Source organism: Ictidomys tridecemlineatus, chromosome Y (assembly GCF_052094955.1).
Source record: "Ictidomys tridecemlineatus isolate mIctTri1 chromosome Y, mIctTri1.hap1, whole genome shotgun sequence".
NCBI lineage: Eukaryota > Metazoa > Chordata > Mammalia > Rodentia > Sciuridae > Ictidomys > Ictidomys tridecemlineatus.
In genome coordinates, this window is record NC_135494.1 from 1,299,317 (window position 1) to 1,313,673 (window position 14,357).

A 14,357-nucleotide genomic window follows, 5' to 3' on the forward strand; every position below is an offset into this window, starting at 1 on the left:
CTTGACCAAAGTGTCCTTGAGTGGAACATGGCTTTGTGGAACATGATCTTATGGTAGTGAAGTGACTGCTCTTCAGTAGGTTATTGACAATCCTTGCACATTCACTGTTGCTGTGAGATTTAGAAATTCGTGTCTGCTGTTCATTAAGAAAAATGTTTTGAGACTTATAAAACTTTGCAATGTTGTTGTTTGGACAAGGTGACATCTTTGGGTCATTGAGTTATATGTAAGACATGTTCCATCTTTCAACTTACCTCATTCTGCTTTGTCAGTAATCTTGAGAAATCATTACATTTTTGTGTTTATTAATCATTGTGCATGTTTCCTTTTTTTCTGATTGTTGAAAACGTAATTTTAATAGATAATTCTTCATCTTACATAGGAGCACAATAAAATACACCACATTCTGAAGAAACTCCAGAAATTATAAGAATAAGTGAGGAAAATTCAGATGGGGCTACAATATCCATTACCTTAAACTGCAAGAGACAAAGGATTCCAAAGTGAAGGTTAACATTTACATATTTATGACTGGCTACATTTATGACTTGAAAATAAGAATCAGGCATTGGATGTGGAGAGAGGTGGAAAAGAACAGTTTTGTGAGGGAAGAAACTGTCAGTGAAGAAAAATTTACTAATAACAAATTAAAGAATAAAAGGAGCTCCAAAGCAAATACTAGGGAGGGGAAAGCACATTAACTAATGATGCTCTCAAAGGAAGAAACCTTTCTGATGACACTTATGCAAGCTGGTTGCTTGCGATACACTCTTAGGTCTATAAGGAAGACTCAAATGCCTCAGCAAACCCCGAATGAATACCAGATTGGTGTTTCCTAATAACACACACCAGTGGCCACATAGGCAGTTTAAAGACAGGAACCAAGAGAAAGGTCATACTCCACATCTGAGGTAAAAATGTGGCACGACATGTGAAAGTCCTACATGTCAGTCACTAATGCTTTCTTTGCTGTGACAATCCCTGTACAGTAATTTGTCAAACATTGTGGCAATACGAATGATAGCCTAACTAAGTCAGACAACGAACATTTATTTTTAATTTTTATGCGGTTAAAAAAAAAGTCAGATACTGATGCTTTATGCATGCTCAGGGCCAATTTAGAAATAATCCATTCAGTAATTCTTTTTTTTTAACTTTTTTAAAGAGGGAGAGAGAGAGAGAGAATTTTGATATTTATTTTTTAGTTATCGGCGGACACAACACCTTTGTTTTGTATGTGGTGCTGGGGATCGAACCTGGGCCGCACGCATGCCAGGCAAGTGCGCTACCGCTTGAGCCACATCCCCAGCCCCATTCAGTAATTCTTAATATTAGTTTGAATCAATGAAAAGAAACTGGCAAAATCTCTTGCCATTCAATTTGTCAGATGGTGAAGACCAAAACAGAATGTTTCATCAGAGTTTTTTAATTTTTAAATATGATTGTCACATTGGGGAAATGAAATAAACAAAGTAAAATAAACTGTACAAAGGCAAACTCAAATAACAAAAAATATTCTACTAAAACATAAGATTTGGTTGGGAATGTGGCTCAAGCGGTACTACGCTGACCTGGCATGCATGCGTCCCGGGTTCAATCCCCAGCACCACATACAAAACAAAGATTTTGTGTCTGCCAATAATTTAAAAATAAATATTTAAAAAAAACATAAGATTTACAGAATTCCATACAAGCCATACAAAATGGTCCCAAGTTTTTTTTTTCTTCTTTTTTTTCTTTTTTTGAAGGGGGGGGAAATCTACACCTGACAGCAAAGTCACAATGTTATTAGTGAGGGCTGTGATGTTTGTTTAATGTTCCCATTTTGATTCACACAATCAAGCTTGTCCATCTACAGAGTCTAAATAAAGTTAGACTTAGCTAGAGAGCATATTCTAAAGAACTGGTTAGCTGCTTTTAACCAATGCAATTAGCTCACCATAAAGGGGAGTGAAAGGAGTCCATAAAATTAAAATAAAACTACCTTTCCCCTCAAAAAAATAAAGTAAAAAATAAACACACCCATACCCCTGGCAGCTAACCCTGTCAACTACCTTCATTCATAGTGCTTTATACTTAAACCATGATGGGGGAAATGAATAAAAGCAGAGAGCCACTGCTTTAAACGTTTTGCAACAATCCAAATGATATTTCTAGCCTTGGCTCATGCTTTACAACAGTAAATCAGGACAAGACATAGATTTGCTAATGTGCATTTAATCACCAAAGGACTGAAGATGTCTGGGCTTTTATTCTGTAATGTTTCTATTAAGACTATGTCCATTAAATGCAAACAAAAAAGGAAGAAATCTTGGCAGAACAGGAGAAGTGATGCACACTTGATGATCGGATCGATTTAAATATTATTCATGGCATATAGCCTAGTCCATGCTCTAGCTGTTTCTATGGCTTGGGCTTCCTTGGTCTTCCACTGCTCCACTTCATCATTTGCCAATGGATCATCTGGATTAGGAGCACTTAACAAAGCCTGGATCAATAGCAGAACTGTGCGGATCTGCAGTGCTGGGGACCACTTATCTTTCAATATATCTAAACATATTATTCCCAACTTGTCTACATTAGGATGATAAATTTTGGTCATGAAACGTACTGTAGGTGCTGCCATTAGGTATTCTTCTGGAAGGAATAGTTCAAGTTTAAAAGTCCCTCCCTCAAAGGGGGAATCCTGGGGGCCAGCAATGACCACATCAAAATAACGGGCGTTGCTCTCATCTGGTTCTGCTTTAATGTCAGGAACTGGTTCTGCCAGGAAACTCTGGGTTTCCTTGATGATCCTGCGGGGCAGCCTGGCCATCTTGTCAGATCCCGAGTTCGGCCTCTGGTTTCGTCTTCAGCTTTGCTTGCCTCACATGTTTTCTATTTTATTAATTTTGTTGAGGAGAAATGCACTTGCAAATATCTAGTTTTCTCTTCATGTAATCCCACAAGATAACACAATCCCCAGTTCACAAACTGTGGCAACCTGAGTGTCAATTTGTCTATATGCTATCTCTAGGGGAATCTTCTTTGTGATCCATGCTCAGAAGTCATGTTCTAGGCATTTCCTTAAAGAAGGAACAATAGACTTTCAGAAAGAATCAAGAGATCAGTGGATGCAGTGTTGTCTATATTAAGAGTGCAGGCACAGTGACCCACTGTGGTTGGCAGAATCTCTCTCAATTGCTGAGTTCTGTGATTGCAACAATTTCATACTCAGTCAGCTTTCTTTCCTAAGGGTAAGTACTATTGGGGATCCTAATATTAGCTCTCCACTGCAGAGAAGGTTGTTAGGACAAGTAATAGAGGTGTAACCAACAACGTGACTCATGATACTGCCTTACTTCGTGTGAACTCACCAATGGAAGGGAGGAAAACACTTAGTTGCTTGCCTTCTGAGTGGCTCAATTCTAGCGTTGAAATGTTTGTGAGGAATTGAGTGCAGGAAGGATTTGATGGACCAAACCATGGAATTAATAAAAATTCATAGAATCCTGTGGACATCAAGCATGTTGAGTACATATTTCTTCTGCTGTCAATCTCTCCTGACCTCTAGTTAACATTTGTGGGATATTTTAGATCTCAGTGACCTTTGAGGATGTGGCTGTGAACTTCACCCAGGAGGAGTGGGCATTGCTGGATCCTTCCCAGAAGAACCTTTACAGAGATGTGATGCTAGAAGTCCTCAGAAACCTGGCTTCTATAGGTAATAATGATGTTTTTAAAATTAATCAAATAGAGAACTCATGTTTATTTTGGTCATTTATATACAACATGAACAGGGAATACATTGTTGATTTACTGCAGCATAAAAGGCACCTACAATTTGGCAAAGCAGTTCTGTGTTCTAAGAACTCATACAGATTGTTCTGGTTTCTCATTTTAGAAAACAAATTGGATGAAAATAATATTGAAGATGAGATCAAAAATTCTGAGAGCATTCTAAGGTAATTGTACCCACAAGAGGTGTATTTGAGGGAATCTGAGAAGGTCATATAATTTTTAAAAAAGACCCACTCAAGAAGTATGCACAATTTGAAATATATTTATTCTTATAAGATTTTTTTACCAGAAATATTTACTTAACTGTAACAGATATTCAGTTTTTTTCCAAGTACTTGGCATGCCAAAAGTATATGAAATTGCAAGTGAATATCACTATTTGGATAATCACCATAGGGAAGCTGCATTGCAAAGGATTGTTTCCTTTCAATTTCTTGATTTTGAGGCAATTTAAACACATCAGGAAACCTCACCTTATGATGTTGATAGTAATGTAAGCCTAGGTCCTATAAATAAGTATAAAATCATGAATGAATCAAGCATTGATAATGTGCTGGTCATTCTTCAAAGAAGCCATGTGGTAAACTTCAATGGCCAAGAAGATAGTGTGGGAAAAAAAAAAAAGAAGATAGTGTGGGGAAAGTTTCAATGAAATTCCAGTTCTTACCTGGACAAAGAAAAATTTTAATAGAGTAAATCCATGTGGTTATTATATGTGTGCCAAAGACTTCATATGCCCTTCATTACTCCATAGGCACATCACATCTCACTTTGGACACAAATGCTACAACCACGAGGAATGTGAAGAGAAGCCACATGAATTTAAACACTATGGGCAATCCCTGGTTTCTCTAAAAAATGTTCACACACAAATGTTAATACAAACTGGAGAGGGACCTTATGAAAGTACAGTATGCGTGTACGTCTTCAGTTATTCTAGTGACATTCAAAGACATGAATATACTCATACTGGGTTGCAACGCTATGAATATCAACAATGTGGTGAAGCCTCATCTTCTTCCACACGTGTTCAAAGACACATGAGAACACACAGTGGAGGTAAACCTTTTCAATGTGAGGTATGTGGGAAAGCCTTTCATTTCCCTTCTTTATTTAGAAGACATAAAAGAACTCATTATGGAGAGAAATTCTATGAATGTAAACAAGATCGTGAAACCTTTATTTTACACACAAGTCTTCAAAGGCAGAGGATCACACACATGGGGAATGCATGCTTCAAATGTAAGGTATGTGGGAAAGACTTTGCTTACCCCAGTTTATTTAGAAGACATCAGAGAACACATACTGGAGAGAAGCCCTATGAATGTAAGTGGTGTAGAAAAGCCTTTTCTACATCCAGTTACCTTCAGATTCATGGAAGAATACATACTGGAGAGAAGCCCTACGAATGTAAGCAGTGTGGAAAAGCCTTTTCTACATCCAGTTACCTTCAAATACATGGAAGAACACATACTGGAGAGAAGCCCTATGAATGTAAGCAGTGTGGAAAAGTCTTCGCTAATGTTTCTGGCCTTTACCAACATGAAAAAATTCATACTAGAGACAAGTACTATGAGTGTAGGCTTTATGGCAAAGCCTTTGCTAGTTCTAGTGACCTTCAAAGGCATAGAAGAACACATACTGGAGAGAAGTCCTATAAATGTAAGCAGTGTGGAAAAGTTTTTGCAAATTCCAGTGAACTTCAGAGACATGAAAAAACTCATCCTGGAGAAAAGCCCTATGAATGTAAGCAGTGTGGCAAAGCCTTTGCTACATCCGGTATCCTTCACTCACATGAAAAAACTCATACTGGAGCAAAGCCCTATGAATGTAAGCAGTGTGGCAAAGCCTTTACTAAATCCACTTGTCTTCAGATTCATGGAAGAATTCATACTGGAGAGAAGCCCTATGAATGTAAGCAGTGTGGAAAGGCCTTCACTTGTTTCTCTGGCCTTCACTCACATAAAAAAATTCATACTGGAGAGAAGCCTTATGCATGCAAGCAGTGTGGCAAAGCCTTTCCTAGGTCTTATAGCCTTCACAGACATGAAAGAACACATACTGGGGAGAAGCCCTATGAATGTAAGCAGTGTGGCAAAGCCTTTACTAGATCCAGTGAGCTTCACTCACATGAAAAAACTCATACTGGAGAAAAGCCCTATGAATGTAAGCAGTGTGGGAAAGCCTTTGTTAGATCCCGTTTCCTTCAGATTCATGGAAGAAAGCATACTGGAGAGAAGCCCTATGAGTGTAAGCAGTGTGGAAAAGCCTTCAGTAGTTTCTCTGGCCTTCACTCACATAAAACAATTCATACTGGGGTGAAGCCTTATGCATGTAAGCAGTGTGGCAAAGCCTTCAGTCGTTCCTCTGGCCTTTACTTACATAAAAGAATCCATACTGGAGAGAGGCCTTATGCATGTGAGCAGTGTGGCAAAGCCTTTGCTACATCCAGTGGGCTTCACAGACATAGAAGAACACATACGTGGGGAGAAGCCCTATGAATGTAAGCAGTGTGGCAATTTCTTTGCTAGTTCCAGTTACCTTCCCAAACTTGAAAAATCTCATACTGGAGAAAATTCCTATGAATGTGAACAATGTGGCAAAGCCTTTGCTAGTTCCAGTGACCTTCAAAGACATGGGAGAACACATATTGGAGAGAAGCTCTATGGTTGTAAACTCTGTGTAAAAGCCTTTGTTACATCTGCTCAGCTTCACTTACATGAAGGATCCCATAGTGCAGAGAAATCGTACTCATGAAACCAATTGGCAAAGTCGTCTGTTAATAATGTTTCACTCTTTAACATGTAGTAAGTTTTCTGTAGAAAAATTCTTTGAATGTGAAATGTGGTAAATCAATATTTCTTGTCAAATTCAAAGAGAAGAGAGTGCTCACATGTCCAAATGTATCTATCTACCTACCTACCTACCTACCTACCTACTTACCTACCTACCTACCTACCTACCTATAAATAGTACTGTGAATTTAGTTTGGGGGTCATCTATCACTGAGCCACAACGTTTTTCCTTTTTATTTTGAGATAGGGACTTGCTGAGTTCCTTAGGGCCTTGCTTAGGTGCTGAGTTTGGCTTCACATTTGTGATCCTTCTGCCTCAGACCCCTAGTCTCTGAGATTAAAGGCAAACACTACTAGATCCAACTGAATAAAGCATTAAATGTGGAGAATTTGGAAAATCATTCCATTTTTCCTGTTGCCTTCAAAGTCATTTCACTCACACAGGAAAAAAAACCCTCAGAATGTGGAAGATTGGGTACATTCTGTCAGCTTCCCATCCCAGTCCTGCTTTCCTTCCCATATATGACAATACAGAGAGAAGCCCTGAGAATGTGATTAATGTGGGAAGTTTTCTAATTTTCCGAGTTTTTATAAGTTCTGGGAAGACTTTTCTTGAAAGATTCATGCCAAAATGAATAAATCATATGCAAGTAAGTGTTCAAGTGTTTCAGTTTTGTTCACTTGTAGAAAGGACTCATACTGTGGAAAATCCTGTGGAAAAGCCGTGTGGGGCAGTATTCAGCTTTCATGGTTTCCTTCAAAGACATTAAGGGATTCACATCAGGGATAACCCTTCTGTTCTTTAAACAATGTGATGACACTTTCACTTTTCCATGTTCTTTTTGAACATCATGGAAGCACTCTGGAGAAAAGCCATTCAGACTTACATACTCTTGAGAATTTTTATTTTAATTTCTTTTCCTTTTTTTTTTTTTTTTTTTTTTTTTTGGTACCAGGGATTCAACCCAGAGACACTTAACTACTGAGCCACATTCTATTTTTTTTTTCAAATATTTAGACATGGTCTCACTGAATTGCTTTGGTTCTCACTATGTTGCTGAGGTTGACTTTGAACTTGAGATCCCCTGCCTCAGCCTGCTTTTCCAGTGGAATTATAGTCATGCAGCCCCTTCAGCAAGAATCCTCTCTTTCTGAGAAAACCAGTGTAGGAATTTAAAAAGGGTGTGTGCCTTCATTTCTTTCTATTCAGAGGTAAGGAGAATGCACCCTGGAGTAGATGTCTGAATTGTGTCAGCATGAAGATGTGAAAGCAACATGTTTCTCCCTGTTAAATATCTCTTCTTGTTAGATTTTATTTTTCTCTCTATATTTGTTGATCTGTAGTTAACTCTCCCATATGATGACATAATCTCAAATGATATTTTATGGGCTGGGGATGTGGCTCAAGCGGTAGCGCACTCGCCTGGCATGCGTGCGGCCCAGGTTCGATCCTCAGCACCACATACCAACAAAGATGTTGTGTCCTCCGAGAACTAAAAAATAAATATTGAAAATTCTGTCTCTCTCTCTCTCTCTCTCTCTCTCTCTCTCTCTCTCTCTCTCTCTCCCCACACACACTCTCTCTTTAAAAAGAAAAAAAACAAATGATATTTTATGACTCTGGTCTCATAATTAAAAATAACTTTTTCCAGGTTTATAATAATATGATATTTTCTGTCTCCTCATATATCTTATGACTCTTATATATGTTGTGAAAAGATTAAAAACTGTGAGAAGTTTTAAATATAATTACCATGGTCATAGAATTCAGGGCCAAAAAAAATAAACATTACTATTATAATTATAGGCATCATCATCACTACCACCACCACCATATCTGAAGTGCATAAGCCCTGATCCCATCCCTACCCCTTTTTATTTATTTATTTTTAAATTTTGATTGAAGTATTTTTTAAATTCTTTCCAAGGGCCTCAGTGAGGCTGGGTTTGAACTTGTGATTCTCATTCTATAGCCACTGGGATTACAGATGTGCTACCATGCCTGGCTCCTTGATGTTTCTTGAGACTTTGATGTAAATCAATATATGCCTGGTTTTTGTAGAGTTTCCAAGTCTTAATTGACTCATAGGCAAGAATTCCTTTTTACTGTGTTTATGTATACTAATACCATTAAAGCTCTAAGATTCTACAGTGATTCTGAGCATCACAAAGACATTAATTCACAGCTTATACCCCAAATTTTTATACTTCCAGTTGTACTAAACTGAAGTCCATTTTGAAAAATTTTATTTTCGATAATTTTTGTTGAAAAGAGGGTGGGAGAATTGTTTTAATATTTAAGGGAAAAAACTATTCATTTGTATTAAGATCTTATGATAAAATGAAATGTAAGTAATCAACATGAGTATTACAGAAATTTTTTTAACAAACATTTTTTTGTTCCCTCTGTGCACCAGACACCAGATAATCAACTTTGCAGAGTCACAGAGACTATGGAACGTGCCCTGGTGCTCATGTGAGTGTTATCTAAAGCACCAAGTGACACTACAAAAGCAAACACCTGAGAGGGCTGAGTTGTGCCACCCATACTTGCACACCCATACCCACATGCACACGCATGTACAGGATCAAGTCACCCTTTCTCTACATATTCTCCCTAGTGCAGTTCTTTCGTCCTCTCTGTGTAATGAAACTATTGATTTCTTTGACTTTTCTCACAACATTGGTGCCCACTATTTTTTTTCTCAAAAATCAACTATTACATCATGTCTTCTCAACTTATTCTTTTGTGTCTTTCTAAAGTTTGCTTACACATTGTGTATGTGAGTTGAGGCCTGTGCACTCCAGCATTCTGGGCAGATTGGCTAAATGTCTCTTTTTTCCTCCTTTGCTCTCTTCTTTCCTTCAGATTTCACCCAGGAGTTCTCCACTACTGAGCTTCCCCCTACCCTTGTATTGTTATTTTATGAGATGGGGTGACGCTGGCCTCAAACTTGTGGTCACCCTGCCTCAGCCTCCTAGATGCTGGGACCATAGAGATGTGCCCTTTTGTGCCCTACAACTGGCCTCTTCCTTTTCCTTGGTGCCTTATTGGCCTGTTGATGACTCTGGGACCACTACTGTGTCACTCGTGTTTCTTCTAAGTCTCATGTGTTGTGTTGTAAGTAGGCACATTAAAGGGCATTATAAAAGTTGTAATTTGTATGTATTGTTAGGAGAGGCACCTTCTCCAAGTATACTTTGCCCTGTACTTAATTGAGTTGCTTTCTATTTCTTCTCATTCCCTGGTACCAGGGACCCAATCTTGCCTTGTGCCTGCTAGACAGTTGCTCTAGCAGTGAGCCCTCCCCTAGCTCAGGTGGTGAGTTTGCTGTGGCTGTGTGTGGACCCACTGATGACCACATAAGTAGATACAGCACTGCAGGTTTTCCTCCATATTTTCATCTGGTCCCTTTCTTCTTAAACATCGTTAACAGCAGGGAATTTTAACCACTGACATCCAATTTAGCTTTTATCACCATGATTAATACTTAGGTGGAATATGCCGGAAAACCCAGGCTGGACTTCTCTCTGTGTTCAGGGAACCTCAGTAGCCCCAAGAACATCCTGTGATGATTTTCTTCATACACAGCATGTGATCAAAACTAGGTAAGGAGGGCCCCAGTCGGATGTCCTAATGTATTGGTGCCCCCTTCTGCACCTAAGAATCTTAAGTAAGCTTCTCCAGAGACCCTCACCATAATGTTCTTTAAAACAAATATCATTAAAAAGATTTGCAAAAAACTCAATATACGTTAGAATGAAGATGTTATTATATATGGGGCTGGGGATGTGGCTGAAGCGGTAGCGCGCTCGCCTAGCATGCATGCGGCCCGGGTTCGATCCTCAGCACCACATACCAACAAAGATGTTGTGTCCTCCGAGAACCAAAAAATAAATATTAAAATTCTCTCTCTCTCCCACTCTCTTTCTCTCATTCTTTCTTTAAAAAAAAAAAAGGTGTAATTTTATGACTGCTTCTTTTCTAGTAAAGCTTGGAAGACGTGAATAAACTCAAAAATGATTAAAAATTCACTTTCTTGAACAACCAAAAAAATTTTTATGTAGACTCCTACAAATAATAAATAAATAAAAATGAATAAACCTCCACCCCCTCCCCAACCCCCACCCCCTCCCCACCCCGGGTGTAAAGATAATAAAATTCCAACATCAAGGTACAGAAAATCTTAGGTGATACCCTTCTGAGCCCTGCTGTCAATGCCTCTGCTTCCTGAGTCTTCCCAGGCATCCAGCCTCATATGCCCCACATCAGTAATAGAGCCTCAACTGGCAAAAAATTTCACATGGTAGCCAGGAATTTTTCTTTTAACAGCAACAGCAGGGTCTCTGATGGGATTCTGGAGCACTAGTTTCAAGGCTCCCAGACACTTTAGAGCTTCCTTACCAGCAGTCATGACCCATTTGAAGTCCACAGTGGGTGTAGGACCCTGGAGGTGGTCAGCCTTCATGAAGGCAATACCCCTCTTGACCCTACAGCCAGTAAATTTCCAGGGTCCATCTTTCCAGTGCTTGCCCTGTACTGCAGGGGGTTTTGCATGTTGATATAAAATTCTGGGTGTTCTTGCTGTGCTCTGCTGGGGTCATTGTGCCCAAGAGGCCTGGACATTGCTAGTCCTTGGGTCTATTAATGACTGTGGAGCAGGAGGCACTTGCATGGATGCCCATTTACTCCTGGGTCTGATGAACTTCCTGGGCCATGACCACCCAGTCCTGCCTGGATCTGCTCTTCACTGTCGCCTTCTTCCCTGCACTGCCTGAGCTCAGAGTCCCCTCAGTTCTCCACACTCACATTGCTCTTTCTTGATGGCCTTGGTGGCCACCAGGAAACACATCCCCTCTTAGCCTCATGGACTCCTGCCAGACCCCACTCTGCACAGGTCGACATGGTGTATGGTGCACGTTTGGCATCTCCTCCTGCTGTAGAGTCTTGGTACACTGGGCCCCAGGGTCAACCTGGTGTGTGCCACAGGGTGGACTACTCCCCCTGTCCTGTGGAACCCTGGTATACTCTGCCCACACCCTGGGTACCCTGCCAGTAGGAGAGAGGGCGTCCAGCAGAGAACTTGGGTTCTGATCTGCTGTGATAGTGTGATTTAAGGACCTCCATTGACCTGTCTTGTGCCCACCCAGGGGAAGACTGCAGAGCTCCCTGGATGTATTATGCTCCCTGGAACATGCCCCCATTTAGAACTGTGTTTGTGTCATCTTTGCCTGGCTGTGATTTATAATTTGTTTTTACTTGTAGTCTGAGGGAAACACAAATTTCATTCAGCCAAAATTGAGTTGACCAAATGGGACAACGGGTTGGAACAGATTTTTTTTTTTCTTGGAGAGCATATTTCTCGATATTGTAAGTGCTGCTGAAATGGAGACTTCATGATTTGGAGGGAATATAAGAAAAGCGAAGCAAGTGAAAACACTGTGACATGGGCTTCTGGAAAGGTACTTTCAGCTGATTCAATGGATAAAAATGAAATTGGACCATGGATCTCAATTTGATGTATTTTTACATAAGAAAAAATATCTTTCTGTAAGGGTCTAGCGAAATGTCGGAGGGAGAGACCACCCAAGAGACTGACTCCATGCAATTGGCAAAAGGGGATATTTATTGGGGATCCATTCCAGCGCTCCGTGGCTCTGTGCTTACTCAAGAAGGGAGAGCAGCCTAGAGCCCCGAGCAAAGGTCAAGCAGAGCTTAAGTACACTTTTTGGAGAGGTCCCTGGGCTTTGCATACATCAGAACAAATCATCATGAGGCGCAGGGAAATTGAACAACAACTCTGAGACATGATTGGTCATTCCTAAGCAGGGTACACATTCAAACTGATTGGTTCGGGCCCTGTGACAAACTGCACAGGGCCCTAGGCTAAATGGCTAGTAGGGTGTTGTCTTAACTATCTCAGGAATCTGGGTGTAACAGAGGAACTCAATAATACCTAATCTTTTACATTTTAATTCAAGCCTTCCAGCTTAGAAACTTTACCCTTTCATTTCCATTATTGAAACGTATTCATGATGGTTAAGGCTGCTTCCATGTGAGGTTTTATTAATATAAACAGACTCTGTTTATATTATGTTTATATGCAGACTCTGTTTATTAATATAACCTTATAGATAGGTGTTACAATGTTAGAAGACTGGAACACAGGTAATAAAGCAGATGCTGTGGTGGCTTTTTTGACACCCAAGGAAACATATCTGATTTATGTGTCATTCATTATCTCTCTTCTCTCTTTTTCCAAAATTTTAAATCAGAATAATTATGTCCATCTCATGGTAGGTGAGTCATTGACAGTCCTATAGAAAAAGAAAATGATAGATATTATTGTAGTATTATTTGGTTGTAAATAGTGTGTTTTTACTTGCTAATAACTAAGTTACTGAAGCATCATAATACATGAGGTTATCAATCTGATCTTTTTTCATGTTTATTTGAAATTATATTTAGAAATAATTTACTTTTCTCAATTTTTTTCTTTTACTAATTATCTAAATTCATACCAACATTAAATATCCATTGAGGCCCAGGTTTATTTATTCAGTGCCAAACGGGATGGACTATTATTAAGGAGGCAAGAAAGAAGTGGATTTTAAAGTCTAGTTATATTTCCATTGTTAAAGTGCACAACATACAGCCAGGTACAGTGGGGCACACCTGTGATCCTTCCTGCTGCAGGGGCTGAGACAGGAGAGTTGCAAATTTGAGGACAGTCTTAGCAACTTAGCTGGGCCTTATGCAACCTGGTGAGACTGCATCTCAAAATAAAGTATAAAAATGACTGGGGATGTGGCTCAATAGTAAAATATCTCTGGGTTTAATCTCAGGAGAAACAAACCAAAAAAAAAAAAAAGAAAAGAAAAAACCAAAAACTCCTAATTACCTTAAAGGTCACTGAGATCTAATTACCTTAAAGGTCACTGAGATCTAAAATATCCCACCAAATGTGTAGTGGAGGCCAGGAGAGATTGACAGCATGAGAAATCTATACTCAACATGCATGATGTTCACATGATTCCAGGAGGAACCCTAAAGTAAAGGATGAACTTTGGCTTATCATAACATGTTGCTTCATCCATTCTCTGGGTCAAATAATATTCAACACTGGTTTAGTAACTAACAAACACCCTATACCAATGCAATATTTTGAAAACTGTGGAGACTATCAGCTGGAGAGAAGGGGGTATTCCATACTATGAGTAATGATACATTTAATTGTCATCCTGATTGGATTAAGAGATACTGATGATTAATGAGATTCTGTGTGTGTTCGTGAGGGCGTGTCTACAAATAATTGGCACGTGGGATAGTCAATAAATTCAAATCCCTACATCAAAATTTATGAGGCACCACTGCGGTTTTCAAGAGGGTTGTTACTTGTCAGGGGGAGCCAGGATTTATGAGGCACCACAAAGGTTTTAGAGAGGGTTGTTGTCTGGCCAGGGAAAGCCAGGCATAGGTGAGCACAAGCCCCAGGCAGGGATTCCCAGCAAGGCTAGAAATTTATAGTAAAACAAAAATTAACTTTTCATGATTTTATGATCAGATGGCTCCTAATATTAAGATTGAATTAGGCTGGGCTCATCAGAGATTTATACTCAAATCCATTACATTTATGCTCCCACCCACCTTCTTTGTAGGACAATAAAAAGGAGTATGGGGACATAGCTCAGGCCTAATGTGGCCCTGCAATGGATTCAATGCCCAGCACAGAGTGAAGAACAAAGCCCCTGCAGTTGAGTTCTCATCCCCGAACTGGTATG

At 39.5% G+C, this 14,357-nt stretch overlaps 1 protein-coding gene and 1 pseudogene across 1 annotated transcript; one reads left to right on the forward strand and one right to left on the reverse strand.

Annotated features, from left to right (window-relative positions):
* Positions 1-2,197: 2,197 nt before the first annotated feature.
* On the reverse strand, positions 2,198-2,851 carry LOC144371965 (ubiquitin-conjugating enzyme E2 N pseudogene; annotated as a pseudogene).
* On the forward strand, positions 2,399-7,229 carry LOC144371961 (uncharacterized). Its single transcript, XM_078035322.1, is given in 4 exon segments — positions 2,399-3,703; positions 3,884-3,944; positions 4,535-6,263; positions 6,265-7,229. Coding segments are annotated over 4 exon segments (2,097 nt in total). The 5' UTR covers positions 2,399-3,669; the 3' UTR covers positions 6,538-7,229.
* Positions 7,230-14,357: the final 7,128 nt, after the last annotated feature.